The following is a 14,703-nucleotide window of genomic DNA, read 5'->3' as shown; positions in this document are numbered from 1 at the left end:
CAGTAGTTCTCTGTCAAAGATTTCGTAGTTTCGTTCTGCGGGGTTGAGAGATTGGGATAGGTAACCGCATGGATGGTACATTCCATTTTCATCAGTCTGCAGCAACACTGCTCCGGTTGCTGCCAACGATGCATCGGTAGCAATTGCGAATTGGCGAGTCGGATCCGGGTTTCTTAGGACTGGTTGCGATAAAAAGGCGTTTTTAAGGTGGTCAAAGGCGTTCTGACACTTGTCAGTCCAAACGAAAGGGTGGTCTTTCTTTGTGAGGTCGATAAGGGGTCGAGCGATATCCGAGTAGTGAGCAATGAACGTCCGGTAGAAATTGCAGAATCCTAGAAAAGACCGTGTGTCTTTTAGGTTCTCCGGGGTTGGCCAGTGTTTGATTCCGTCTACTTTGGCGGGTTCCATCCCTACTTCCCCTGGTCGGATCATCATTCCAAGATATTCTACCTCTCGCGCATCAAAGGTGCATTTTTCCGGTTTAACGAATAGTTTCTCTCTTCTAAGGATGTCGAGGATTTCGATGGTCCGTGCTTGGTGCTGCTGGAGATCCTTTGAGAAGATCAATAGGTCGTCCATGTATATGACTAGCCATCCTTGGTTTATCTGCTTTTGGCAGACGTTGGTCATGAACGCTTGGAAAGTTGCGGGGGAATTCGTTAATCCAAAAAACATGACTGTTGGCTCGAACAGTCCTTCTTGAGTGGTAAACGCTGCTTTCCATCGATCTTCTGGGTGGATCCTTACGTTATTGTACCCTGATCTAATGTCGATCTTCGTGAAGTACTTAGCGTCATAGAGTTGTTCAATGAGGGATTTTGGCAAGGGGAGGGGATATTGATTTCGTACGGTCCAATCGTTGAGATACCGATAATCCTGACAGGGACGTAGTTCTCCGCTCTTCTTTCCTACAAAAAAGAATCCGCTGGCTTGAGGTGACTTGGAGGGGACAATAAAACCTTTTCTAGTATTTTCTTCGATAAATGTTTTGACAGCTTCTCGTTCTTTTCCTGATAATGGATAGACTTTTGACGTCTTGGGTACAAATCCTGGTTTGAGGTCGATACGATGATCTACTCCCGGTCTTTCCGGCGGGAGTTTGTTAAGACCATCCTTGGCAAAAACGTCTTGATACTGGTGGAGGAAGTGAGGGACGAGTTCTTCGAAAGTTTTCTTTTGTTTTTCTATTTCTCCTGCAACCGCGAATTCTTGGGCTTTATTACTTGTTTTTCCATAGTTTTGTTCTCTTTTTGATGTTCCGTCTCGAACGAGTGGGGTATCGAAGGTTATATCTTCTATGATGCGTACGGTGGATCCATCGGTGGCATACTCGACGAGTACTTCGTTACTGGCTAATTGATAGGCAAGTGGGTCTGTGACTGGAGTTTTGAAGTTTTCTGACCAGACGTCGTCCTTTGTGTCATAGTTGGGTATTTCTTCATCAACTATTTCTTCTACGGAAGCGGTATAGGGGGGGATGGTTTCTTTAGTTGCCACCTTCACCTGTATCGGTTTCCGTAGTTTGGAATTTGTCCAAGTTCGGGTTGTTTCTTTTCTGACTTCTTTTTCTTTTCTGAAGAGTGGCGGGAGCGACTTCTTGCGTCTTTTTCTGTCAATGCTTTTTTCTATGGTGAGCGACCTCCTTGTTGATGGGAGAGATACGGTTTTGGCTTCCCAATCGATCTGGGGCTTTAGTGCAGCAAGCCAGGGGAATCCTAGGAGGATTTTGTCTTGTTTGGCTAGTTTTGCCACATTGAACTTCCCGATCATGGTTCGTTGATCGATTTTGATCGTGAGTACGCAGTAACGAGAGATGAGTCCTCCTTGGGCGTCTGATCCATCGGCGGTGATAACAGGGAAGGGTCGTGAGAGTTTATGGGTTTTTATTCCATGCCTTTTACAGAAGGTATCGCTGATAAAAGTGCCGGATGCTCCGGAATCGATGACCATGGATGTTTCGACGGTTTGCACGCGTTTATCGGAAAAAATGGATGCAGGAATTCTTAATTCATTTCTGGTTCCGATAGAACGTATTAGTCGTACATGAGTGGGAGTTACTGACGTCGAGGCAGTGTCCCTTTCTAAAAATCCATCTCCACGAAGCGACGTTCTACTTCAGTGAAATCGCTGTCTTCTTCTTCTTCAACTTCTTTGGCTTTCATGGTTTTCCTTCGGACCGGTGCTTTCCTCCTCGGAGTTTCTTCCTCGTCTTTTTCTTTCTTCCTTCTGATAGGGTTCCTGGAGGAGGAAGCGCGACTTTCGTCTTCGTCGTCGCTGCTAGTTTCTTCTTTGTTTCTTCGGATCTGTCCTCTTTCTCTTGGGTGGAAGGAGGTGTCGTTGGCACGGTGTCCTACTTGGTGACATTTGAAGCATCGTCCTTCTTTGAGGTGCTTCTTCAACTCTGCGTCTGAGAGACGGCTTATGCGGTCGACTTCCATGTCATCGTTCCTTTTTGGAATATAGTGTCTATTTCCGAAGTTCTTCTTTTTCTGTTGCTGGGGTCTTTCTTTCTTCTTGATAGCTTTCCATCTTTGGAAGGCGTTATCGAGATTAATGCAAGAGTTGACAACGGTGTCGAAGTCATCGAGAGTTTCGCCTGTTTTGTACAGGTTGTCCTGAAGCCCGTAGTCTAGGCCCTGTCGAAAGAATTCGATGAGGGGGGCTTGTTCGGTCATTCCTGCCCGATGTGCGAGGAGTTTGTAATTGGAGATGTAGGTGTGGAGATCTCCTTTCATCTCTAATCCTCGTATCTTCGTCATAGCGGTTCCGGCGGGGTCCATGGGTTTAAAGGCTTCATCGAAGTCCTTTTTAAATTTGGCCCAGGTACCATAACCGATCATCTGTCCGGAGGTGTCTTTCCTCTTGGGGTCTAGGGCTGCTTCCATGAAGTCTTCTGCCCAGGCTGCTGCATTTCCTTTCGTCATGTAGGATAACACAAGAATGATCTTCTTCTTATCATCGACGTAAACTTTGTCGTTAATGTCGAGATATGCATGACATTTCATCATGAATCTCTTTGATTCTTCTCTGTCTCCATCGAATTCAGGAGGGGAACCGATCTTTAGTTCTATTTCTTTGTTCTGTGTCGTCATGGTGTTCAAAGGAGGAATGGTTGGTAGCGCTCCTAAGTTCAAGGCTCCGATTAAGGGAGTTAACGAAGTCGTGGTGTCGGTTTCGTTGCAGATGGCAACGGTTCAGGTGATAAAGACTTTAATCTTTTGTTACGACTGGGATGAGTCGAGCTATCTCTGTCTGAGTAGACAATCGGCAGGATGCCTAGATAGACGTAAGTCTGCTCTCGATTGAGAGATCAAGGTTTCTGGCTAAGGCGAGTGTCGCTGACTCCCTTAGAATAGTGGTTCTAGACAGTAAGGTTGAAGACCTTACTGAAGGACAATGTTCCAGGTAAAACCCAGTAGATTAAAGTAAGTAATACAACAGTAGGTAGGTAGGTTTATATACCAGTGTTCAAGCGGAGCTTGTAAATGCGTTATCAAGATAGAAGCAGAAAGAGGCGGACAGCCCGCTTGGTGAGATAAGAGATAAGCATGATAAGAGATAAGCGTGGTACGGACGGCCCGTTTAGAGGTAGCAAGGAAATGAATATAGGGGTTTAAATGTTACTGTAACAGATGTCCTCTACTACTCCGGTACCAGTCATAGCAGCAATCAGGGCCGTTGCATTCATCCTAAAGAAACATACCGTCTGTGAGATAGCGGAGGCAGCTGCCCAACGCATTACAGACTCCCTCACCAACTCCCTCACCGAATCCCTCACAAATCGTTTAGTCGACCATGCTATAGCGGCTCTTGCATGTCGGAACTTTTTTTACGGCATTTTAATCGATTAAAATGGTCTAACGACGCGGACCCATTACCATAGATTATGATCAAACAGTCAGCATTTTAATGAACCTCGCGCCATTTTAATGCACGTGAACATGATGATATAACGGGTATTTTAATGGTACCCACCGAGTATTAGTGGGCATTTTAATGGCGGCCCTGTGGTCTGAATGCACATTGTAAGGTTGTCAACTGAGGTCTTAATGTCGTGATAATCATTCCAGCAAGGTGGTGATGAATGTTCAACGCATATCAATTGTTATTGTGAGACAAATATTAATCTACATTATGATATGCATGGTGAAAACAGAAATGACTCCCCTCGCCTCCATACTTGCCCGGACCATAAAGCCTGCTCATGACCAACAACCGACATAGAATAAGTGCGCTCTGGACACGCAAAAAAATGAGATCGAAAAGAGATAGGTAACACAAATAAAGCGCACCTTGAGTTGCTGGAGCAAAACGAGAGCAGCAAGAGTAACAGAGTGACGAGCACGCCTTGAGTTGCTAGAGCAAAACAAGAGCAGCAAGAGTAACAGAGTGACGAGCGCGCCTTGAGTCGCTGGAGCAAAACGAGAGCAGCAAGAGTAACAGGGTCTAAGTGATGATGCTTGGTGTGATGGGGGGGCGCAACCGACTCTGGACAGGCAAAGAGATGAGATGGGAGGGAAACGGACAACATATAACAAAGCACACCTTGAGTCACCGGAGCAAAACGAGAGCAGCAAAGGTAACAGAGTGATGAGCGCGCTTTGAGTCGCTGGAGCAAAACGAGAGCAGCAAAAGTAATAGAGTGATGAGCACACCTTGAGTCGCTGGAGCAAAACAAGAGCAGCAAAGTAACAGACGGATGAGCGCGCCTTGAGTCGCTGGAGCAAAATGAGAGCAGCAGAAGTAACAGAGTGATGAGCGCACCTTGAGTCGCTGGAGCAAAATGAGAGCAGCAAAAGTCACAGAGTGATGACGGGGAGGTTGAAGGCACCAGAATTCTGGACATGCAGTCTAAAAAAGATGAAATGGATTCAGAAGGGAAACGGGCAATTTAAAATCAAGCGTACCTTGAGTTGCTGGAGCAAAATGAGAGCAGCAAAGGTTATGTTGGAGTGATGAAGGGGAGGCTGAAGGCACCAGGACCAGATGGGAACATGGACGTCGACATTGAGGAACAAAAGTGAGTTTGAATCGTCAACCTAAGCACTATCAATGATAAACTCAATGACATAAAATAAATTACCATGTTAGGAAATAATCATAGCAAAAGGGCTAAATTGGCGACAAACATGTATTACTATAGGCATCTGAATGGCCGCAAACTCATTGTAATGCAATATCCATGCAATCCTACTTTCTATGTTTGAATAATGGCTGAAATAAGGAGGAAGCTCACTATCGTCAGTGATTCAGATGGTGCTTGACGGAAAGCACATCGAGCTTGTCATGTGCTATTATGGGATACAGCAGGGCAAGAAGACTATGACCGCTTCAGATCTTATCAGTTAGTTCAAGACATATTGTTCTTATCTGCTTTGCTGTCGACTCACCGACTCTGGACAATGTGCAGATTTTTGAGGTGATGCATTTCTGTGCTGGCATTCCCATCATTCTTGCTGGCTGCAAGAACGAACTCAGACATGACCAACAAGTGATTGACGAGCTCAAGATGACGGACCAGAGACCTCTAGTGAGAGAACAAGATTGAGAGAGCCAACTACTAACACCGTGAAAATCTCGGCATGAACCCCATCTAGCGAGAGAACAAGATCGAGAGAGCCAACGACCACCAACGACTAGGGAATGACACAGGTGTACCCGTGGGTGTCGCAAGCATCACCCGCACCCGCACCCACACCCGCAGGTATACCCACACCCCCATGGCGGGTGCGGGTCTCATGGTGGGTTGGTGGGTAGTATAGTGGCGGGTGTGGCACAACAGTGCCCGCATCGACTGTGTGGACAGACGAGTCCATGCTGCTGCGCCGCGAAGACGAAGAAGTACCTGCGCTTGTCGCACCAGAACCCGTTCTGAAACTGTCTCCTCCATAACGGAAGGAGTGCCAGGCATGTTAGATGCGCTTGGGGGCTTGGTGAGGGAGGAGTGCTGCGCACGAGCGTCGTGTTGAGAGCGCTTCCAAATAATATCGGATTTCATACTAATGGGACGAGCAGAGCCGTGAAGCTTATAGTAGAGGCCGCATCTGTATGTATATAAGAGATAGGTACGAATATAGAAGGAACAACAAATGAGAACTTACGCGTTGCAAACGGTCTTGCCTTCATCGTCCTTCCTCCACAAAGGAGTTGCAACCAGGACTCACCACCTCCACAACTCGGACAAGTCCATACCCTTCACAACTAGTTGTTATTAGCAATCTTCACGATCTGTCCGAGGCTTGAACTCGACCTTTCGCGCTGGAAGACAGGCGCTCCTACGACATGATAGAATTGGTGATGGGTTTGAGGCGCCAGTCTAAGAAGAGAGAATTTTGCCTGTATCCGGTACACAAACAGGTCGTCGTTGGGGTTGGCATTGGGATGAAGGCACAGTGAGATTGCAAAAGCTGTACGAAGGAGCAACACATAGGTAACCCAAACACTCGGATTACAGTAGAGCTAGAATCTAGTGATTGTGTGATCAGATCTTAATAGCAATACTAGGGAGACAGAAGTATCATGCTACAGCGTGACGTGAGGAGCGGCGAATAGTGGTAGAATCACTGGCCAACGTCTGACTCTTGGGCTTCCTCCTGCCCCTGGATGCCTTTGCCTGAGGTTTGGCAATAGTAACAAGCCCAATAGCTGGTGATACGTCCTCGCTCTGACCCTGGGCATCCACCAAAGTCTCTACACATGGTGCCATAGGAGTTGAAAAACACGGAGTTGAAATGGAAGGTTGTAGGCTAGTATCAACTTGAATGATAGGCCCCGGGGCTGCGGCTTCGGACTGCGGGACTGCGGCTTTGGGTTGCGGGACTGCGGCTTCGAGTTGGGGAGCGTCAACGGCTGTCTTAGGTTGCAAGGTTGAAATGGTTGCAGCTGCAGCTGCAGTTACAGTCGGATGGATGTTAGCTGCCTGTACCGGCAAGTTAACATATTCCAATGAGTCTGAATCATCGTTTGAGTCTGAATCACTGGCATCCAGCGCGGCCATAACACGATCAAGTGATTCAGTGACTTGCTCCATGGTGCACTGAGTGTCATTGGATGGCTGCGTCTTGACGGTACCATCAAAGACGTATCCGTTGATTTGCTCGACGACCGATTTGATGCGCTGGTGGTTCCACTTAACAACGAAGAATTTCTTGACTGTCTGAAAGAGGGAGTGATACGCGATCGAGGAAATGGCACCAACTCCATCACCCGAGAATTCCTGGTCTGGGGACAGGATGAATATGATCTACAGGACATGATGAGTATCAGCTCAGTGTATATTCAAACTGGGACCCTACCGATGTGACGCTAAATGTGATCAGGCCAGGAGTGCAGCTTGTGAGCTTCCACATCTTAGCGTAGGAAGGTGGTCCGCCACGTGCTTTGGAATACAATGACATCTTTCCGCATACCGCAACCTTCATAGCCTTCAAAGCAACATATGAGTAGCCAGATCCGCTGTTACTAGTATAAACTGACCTTACCTTTGCGATGACTATCCAGTTCCTGAAGATTTTCTTCTCGTTCACGATATGATCGGGGTAAAGTATGGGCGCCTTGAAGATATCATAGGCCTTGCCTTTGCCTGCTTCCCATCCGATCAAGTCTGTGACCTGTGAGAGGGAAGTTCGGTCGTATTTCGAAACGAAAAATTCATTGGGCATGTTGAAGATGCCGCCTGCAACAGTACGCAGGCTGTTTAGAAATGATGAGCGAGCTTGCTGCATTCCGCTCCCGAACTGATTGAAGTATTTATTATAATATTAAAGCCTTGAAGTGAGAAAAACTGCGCACCTGGTTGAAGAATGCATTTGTTCGCATCTGAGCGTGCAACGTGTGGTCAATGGACGCATAGAGTTCAGCAACGAGTGCATCCTTTGCTGTAGACTTCTTCGCATAACGATTTGGATTCGAGAAGTCGACTGCAGGATCAGGACAGTCTGTTTGAAAAATAACCTTGTCAGGGAGAAACATCTCGGTAGTTAATGCATATTTTTTCGCCAGGCTTAAAATGAGCTTGTCAACATCATTCGTCGTCGATGAGGCAGGAGCTGAGACAGCAGATTCTGATGCGGACAGTATCGCAGATGCTGTTTGCGACATTGACGATACCCTAGACGACAATGTTTGAGGGCGTTTACGAGAACGTTTCAGCTGTTGTGCAGCCAGAATGCCATTGCTCTCATTCAGAGATGCATTCCGCTGCTGGAGCTGCCCTTGTTGAAGCTGGAGATATTTGATATACTAATGTATTAACAAGTATGTTAGAATTTAGAATATGTGATACGAACAAAAGCACAAGCGTACCTGTTGGTAGTGTTCAATAGAGGCGCCACTGCTCGGTGGAGCCACAGGCTGACATTGGGTGCCTTCATCTGCCGAGTCTGAACCTGAATCAGAACTGAAGGATATCGAATTCGAACCAGAGTCAGACATTGAAGGGTGTTGAGAGGTGGGTCGTCGCAGGGTGTCAAGTCCGTCTCGCAGTCGGTGCCATTTTATGCAATCGTGTTGAGGCCATGAGGCTGCGACCAACAAAGTTAAATTGAACAGTAATTTACACGCGATGAGGACGTACATAATAATCATCGCAACATGTTGCAGGTCGATGTGTGATAGTACACGTTTCAAATCTACACATCAACACGTGGACGGATAAAGTCTTACGATTCAGAAATAATGAGGTCACTTACATATGTAAAATGAAGAATGTTTGACGAAAGGCTGTTTGTAATTGCCGTGCATGGAAAGGCCCATCAGAGCAGGCTGGACCTGGAAACCGACATAGACGTTAGCACAGTTGATGGTCCACCAAAGTTGGGAAATAAGTTCCTTTGAAGAGCGTGTGCTCCAAGATACCCTTAACACCGCCTAGACATCAACATGGTAGTTGTTCGGTTGCCCGAGCTTTCCATCATGGCACTAAGACTCGCGCACCATAATGCGACAGCGGACTAGAGAAAACGCTTTCGACGAAGAGTATGATGATGGGGATTATGTCACGGAGTGGTGTATGGTATATCTATATGTTTTGTTAGTATATTTTCTTATACAAAGTTTACAGCTCACCAAATGTAGGTTTGAAGCGGCCGGTGCTATTTACGAAGTGGTTAAGATGAGGTGTGACTTTCTTGGATGTGAGTATGTGCGTGATGGATGTTGCATTTTGTCGGACGGTGCTTGCGAATATGTGACGTTTGCATCTGTACTGTGGGCAGTCAAATAGGTAATGGTCTCGTCAGTTCCTGGGCATATGGGACAGTGTGAAGTGTCGCTCTCAAAGGGATGTGGCAGGACCTGGCTTACTTACAGGAGCAAATTTGCGGCTCTCAAGCCAGTATTAAAGCGGTAGTGGATCAAGTGCTTGGTTGATCTTGTAGAGCCTTGACTCGAAGAAACATGTCAGTATCTACAGTGTGAATTACAAAGTAATCTCCGTCTGTTTCCGGATCATTTGCGAGAGCAGCACCCCGAATGATCGATTGGACAGAGATGATTTCAGAGGATATGCGAGGTTTGGCTCGCACACGCCACAGTCCCATGTCATTATCTCGCCTTCGACGACTACTGGCGATACCAACATCATAAGGATGAATCAGCGCGAGAGGGAAATCAGTGTTGCCAATCAAGCAGCTGAACATGTACACGAGGCGAGCGAAAAATGGTTTGTCGGCAGTCTTCACGATGACGCAGTCATACCTTGGCAATCCATAGAACTTCGGGTTGCACCGAAGTAAATCTCGTGCAGGCGCCAGTCGACTATTGATTCGTAGTTGACACGCAAGAAATGAAACACTGTTATCTAATAGTAGTGTATTAGTATAATGAATTGAATGAGAAGTAAATTAGCATACCATATCTTCTGTGCGCAGGTGAATACACTTTCCATCCGGCAATGGAATATTGTGCTGTGGTAGAAAGCCATTTAAGAAGCCATTTAGCTTCATCCGAAAGTTGGTGAAGGCCCTGTCAGTTCCGTGCGAGAGCATGATATCGGAAAACGAGTGGTTGCCTTGCCTCGAACCTAAATGAGCATGGATAGTAGTAGATTCGGGTTCCCCAGTGTCATCCAAGTCCAGCGCTTCATGAGTCTCCGGGTCGCAAGTGTTTCGTTTGTAGTACTCGTCAAGTTCATCGAGTTCAGTGCGCATAGATGTTGAGGTCAGAAGCCATTCATCATAGTGCAGAATCTGTAACAATAAAACAAGTCTGAATCTGCATGACAAATAGTTACAAGTAACAAACCTGAGAAGCGACGTTCTTGAAATTTGTACGTTGAAGATATATTTTTCGCAACGAGCCGTGCATTTTTTCATTTGGTTTGGTACTGTAGTTACGTGTCGCACCTTTCGATATGATATCGTCGAATATGTGAGAGACCAAATGTTTCTTTGGAAAGTTCCAATTTTTGAGGGTTTCAGGCTGTGATTGGGCAATATATTCCTAGTGATGTGTCAGCTGATCATCATCGAAAACCAGAACAATACAGTGACTTACGGCCATTATCTCTGAGAACTTTTGCACTGCCAACCTCCCAGCTGCGATTGTATGCTCTGTATGCACTTCTAACGAGGCATAGATATCAAACTCGATGTAGTGGCGAATGCAGCGAAGGAGTAAGTGTCCCAGTTTACAGCGGGACGAAGTAAATATATCCTGTGCGGCAAAGACAATCATCTAAATAGTAAGTTTGTGTTAGTGCCGAAAACCGCTTATAATGTGCACATGAACCTTTGACAGATCCCCGAGAACAGTACCATCAGTGAAATCCACTGCGACGACAGACGAAAAATGTGTTAAATCAGGCCATCGCGGAAGTCCATCAAAACTAGTAGGACGCTGAGTCAGAAGTAGCAACAATGTATCATGGTAATCACAATACATACTTTTTGTCGAGTTTGACAGCTGCATCGCGCCCGAGGTCTGAAATCCAAAACTTAACTTCCTTCCACAAATGATCGCCCCATAACCCTTCCTCATTTGTGTGAAGGCGGTCGAAAGAAAGTGCACGATGAACGTCGACGTGACGAACTCTCGAAAAGACATTCTAACAATTGAATTACATCAGTATTTGATAGATATCACAGCAGGAACTGCATACCTCAACATTTCGGAGCGAGAAAGCCTTGAGATGAGCCTCTTTTTCCTTCTCAGAAGGCTTCAATCTTGCAGTGCGAAGTACATCTTCAGATTGGTGGCGTGTGCGAAACTCGTGGGTAGCAAGAACGGACTGCTCGTCTTGCGGAACCAAGCAAACTGGACACGGGAATTTTCCCTTAAGTCCACGGATCAACGCCATGATACATCTACAATTTATACATAAGCCTCACAATAGTAAATGCATGTGGTACTTACTGTTCTTCATAATCAGCGCTTAAGATCAAAATAACAGGCCAGAGACGACGTTGGATTCCATCTCCACACTCAAACCAATAACCCGTATTCGAGTGCTGCGCAACTGAGGCAAGAAGCTGGTAAAATGACGTGTGCCAGACAGCATTTTTGAAGTCGACGTAGTTCTTCTTTTTCGCATGTTCCTGATTCTCGACAATCTAAATCAATACGGCAGTTAGCAATACTAATACTAACCCAACAAGCTTGTCAATGCAACTGACAATGGGCAGCCAACCGACGACGCGACCACCTCCCAAGGCAGTATTGTTGTTGCGAATGTGAACAGGTAGGTTGGCAATACGCGCAATAATTGGGTAGCCCTTTTGGGTCCCGAATGACGATAGTTTACTCTTGTCGGCATAAAGAATGTATGCCAGTGGTTTCGCATCTGAGGGAAGCTGGGACTAGTACAGTTACAACGGTTTGACATTGTACTATTAATTTAAAACAACAATAAAACAAGATTTGAAACATACTTGTGCATTCCAAAATGCATCAGCAGTCCATGGTTCGTCAATGAAACGTACAAACCTCTCTCCGTCGAATTTCGAGAGACGTTGAGCATCGAATACGAAATGAGGCGCGAGATATTTGTCTCGCAATAAATCGAGTCCCCAATCCCAGAGAGGGCGGTAATGCATCTCGAATTCGTGCACCTCACTGTCAAATGGAACAGACACTGTATCATTCTGAAACTGCGCACTGATAATCAGTTTATTATCATGTTAGTATTAGTACATGAGACAATACTCACTCTGGTATAACGTTGCGAAGCAAGGTTCCATAGGGAGCGAACCTCATCGTGATTTTGCAGCGTGAACTTATCATTGCCGCTAGCAGATCGGTGCACGAGATCCAGAAGGCGATTGGTTTGATCCTTCGTCATCGCAGCTTCAAGTGCAATCTCTGCTATTTCGAAGTCTAGCCGCGTGCGGAAGGGTTCCCAAGGTGTATTGTTACGAGGCACAGTATGTTCTGTCATGCGGCTGCGGGTGAACTCAGAGAAGTGATGTACAGTGGAAGAAATTTGGCTGTGAGGATGATACTCGACTTTAATATCATCGAGCTCAGGATTGGGCTTGTTGGGACCAGGATCAGGCTCATTGGAACCAGGATCGGGCTCGTTGGGAGCAAAATCGGCCTCGTGAAAGTCAGGTAAGGCTGCGTCATGGTCCACTGGTGGGTATTGTCGAGGCGATGACCCTTGCATCTCTGATATTGACAGTCTCAGTACATAATCAATCTAATTAAATTGAACATACCAACATCTGGATCTGGATCTGCCCAGATCGCAGTAGCGCTCACTGTATTGCGATGAGAACAATTAGAAACATAGTACTATCATTGAAACATAAGGGCCCACCTGCAATAGATGATTGCGCATCCTCCAAACGTTGTAGATTATTGCGAATCTCGCGTCGCTGCCTTCGAAGTTCTGTATGGCAGATATCAACTATCTATTGAGTGCATGATTGAAAGACGACTGATTTGAGCACTCACCTTTCTTCTTGGCCTTCCGAACTATATCAGCAAACTCCTCGTCCTCCAGCCGTTCCTTTTCTTTCTTTGCACAAGACTTTGAATGCGATCCTAACCCGCGCGCACGAACATTCGCCCCACATCGATCACATGTCGCGAGTTCTGATGCCCGTTGCTTTGACTTAGGCATTGATATCAAGTAGCAAACAAGCGACGAACAAGCTGATGGTTCAGTAGATTATTAAAGTGAAAGGCTGTTAGTAATGGAGTACATACCAAAAATCAACTGTTAAAGACAAAACAGACGATGATCAAGGATATGTTTCGTTCGAGTGTAATATAAGATACTTGGCAAAACTGTTGAGCGCAAATGCGATAAGTTTTGGATGGGAAAGAGTCTCGTTCAGACTGACTATAGACTCACAGATAGATAGCAGGAGAGAATTGATTCAGACGAACGGAAGTTGTGGGTATGCGATTTGGTGTACAGGCGATTCAGATTCAAGCCGAATGAAACAAGACAATTGAATCAAGGATGTCGTTTAAAATAAAGAGTATAGATGAAAACAGCACAAAGAATCGGAAACGAAGCGATGTACAGAGCCAGAATTGTTGGGTGGGTTGATGCACGTCCAGGCTATTAGGCCTTAGGCCTTAGGCATAAGTCATCGTACGAGTCATAATCTGAATCAGGATGATATTGAGACTCCGCCTAAAGCATCGTAATTCAGATCACAATGACTTTGCGGGGCATCGTAACACGTGACCATTACAATGCCGGCAAAGAATCTCCGACAAGGAATGATTGGGGAAATTACATGAAACTAAGAGCTTGTCCAGTTCGACGGCTCCTGCACCAGATTTGACGAAGATGATCACCTTAAAATTGTTAATACACATGACGGAAGATGGATCGTACTTGGTTGAACTCTAGGACATCTACTATAGTACTTAGTAGGCACTCATTTACATAACTTCCTGTTCTTCGCGTTCTCACAAGTGCAGAGTCTTATGTAACATCTCTTTTCTTAACCACAGAACTCGAATCCCGGTTTCTCATCCCGATCTCTCATTCATCGCTTCATAATTTGAACCCGCAGTGACCCTGCCAGCCGCGGCGCAGCGACAAAGTCGAGAAGTTGATGCTCATTCTCGTCAATACTTCCGACATGCATTACTCGGTCGATATTTCATATCATTTTTCTCTCACTCACTCCTTGTTCCGGGTCCTTGTACACGACATTGACAGTATCTTTTTTTTTATTCATCGACATAAATAAACAACATGTATCTCGCCGGTTTTTCATACCCGACCATGCAGTATACAGTTGGTCGTAATCAATTCAACGTGCTCCTGTAGGTTCTGCCTAAATTTCTGCCATCTGATAGCAATAACAATTCTGCCAAATTGTTCAGAATCGTGCCCATACTGAGTGTATGCAGCATATAAAACCTGGTCATCGTCCTACAGTGTTCCTCCATCCTCAGAGATATCATTTGAGATCCCCCTCAGAAGATTTCATATCACCTTTGCACAGAAATGCATTTCTCCTTCCTCGCCATTGTCGCTGCTTTGACAGCATCTATGTCTGTTAGTGCATGTAGCAATTTGGGGGGATCCTGCAGCACAACTGGAGATTGCTGTTCAGGCTTCGTTTGTGCACCTGGCATGAGTGTGAGCAGGTCGCTGTGCAACCACATGACTCACCTGCGCACCTTAGAGTAATGGACCTTCGGTCTGCCAGCCGTAGTCGACTGAGCGGCACGTCGCAACAGTGAGTCATTTCGCTGTTTTATTTTCTACAACCTCATTTTATTGCAAACACACTAGCG

The 14,703-nt window shown here is 45.9% G+C and overlaps 3 protein-coding genes across 3 annotated transcripts; all 3 read right to left on the bottom strand.

Annotated features, from left to right (window-relative positions):
• Positions 1 to 5,920: 5,920 nt before the first annotated feature.
• Positions 5,921 to 6,148, bottom strand: HD556DRAFT_1204587 (uncharacterized protein; the record flags this gene model as incomplete). Its single annotated transcript, XM_041296448.1, has 2 exons — positions 5,921 to 6,044; positions 6,102 to 6,148. Coding segments are annotated over 2 exons (171 nt in total), but the record flags the coding sequence as incomplete, so codon positions are not given.
• A 723-nt stretch (positions 6,149 to 6,871) lies between these two features.
• Positions 6,872 to 7,742, bottom strand: HD556DRAFT_1198997 (uncharacterized protein; the record flags this gene model as incomplete). The annotated part of the gene is made up of 3 exons (XM_041296340.1): positions 6,872 to 7,243; positions 7,296 to 7,424; positions 7,482 to 7,742. Coding segments are annotated over 3 exons (762 nt in total), but the record flags the coding sequence as incomplete, so codon positions are not given.
• Positions 7,743 to 9,243: 1,501 nt separating this feature from the next.
• On the bottom strand, positions 9,244 to 12,951 carry HD556DRAFT_1427533 (uncharacterized protein). The gene is made up of 15 exons (XM_041304662.1): positions 12,892 to 12,951; positions 12,755 to 12,826; positions 12,654 to 12,695; positions 12,146 to 12,603; positions 11,868 to 12,086; positions 11,613 to 11,795; positions 11,353 to 11,549; positions 11,099 to 11,303; positions 10,884 to 11,044; positions 10,729 to 10,825; positions 10,495 to 10,674; positions 10,243 to 10,440; positions 9,852 to 10,187; positions 9,758 to 9,799; positions 9,244 to 9,713 (listed from the first exon to the last, which is right to left on the bottom strand). Exons 4-15 carry the CDS (start codon positions 12,599 to 12,601, stop codon positions 9,354 to 9,356), a joined length of 2,634 nt encoding a protein of 877 aa, XP_041152002.1. The 5' UTR covers positions 12,602 to 12,603; positions 12,654 to 12,695; positions 12,755 to 12,826; positions 12,892 to 12,951; the 3' UTR covers positions 9,244 to 9,353.
• Between the last annotated feature and the right edge of the window lie 1,752 nt (positions 12,952 to 14,703).

This window comes from Suillus plorans, assembly GCF_016647745.1.
Source record: "Suillus plorans strain S12 chromosome Unknown HD556scaffold_140, whole genome shotgun sequence".
Lineage (NCBI taxonomy): Eukaryota > Fungi > Basidiomycota > Agaricomycetes > Boletales > Suillaceae > Suillus > Suillus plorans.
Note: the sequence above shows the minus strand (reverse complement) of the source record. Positions and strands in the feature narration are given on the sequence as shown.

Coding starts and splice junctions, on each gene's coding strand:
- HD556DRAFT_1427533 (XM_041304662.1), bottom strand. CDS start 12,601: ATGCAAGGGTCATCGCCTCGACAATACCCACCAGTGGACCATGACGCA. Junction 11,796..11,867: donor ATGCATTTTGGAATGCACAA/GTATGTTTCAAA, acceptor TAACTGTACTAG/TCCCAGCTTCCCTCAGATGC. Junction 10,188..10,242: donor TCAAGAACGTCGCTTCTCAG/GTTTGTTACTTG, acceptor TTATTGTTACAG/ATTCTGCACTATGATGAATG.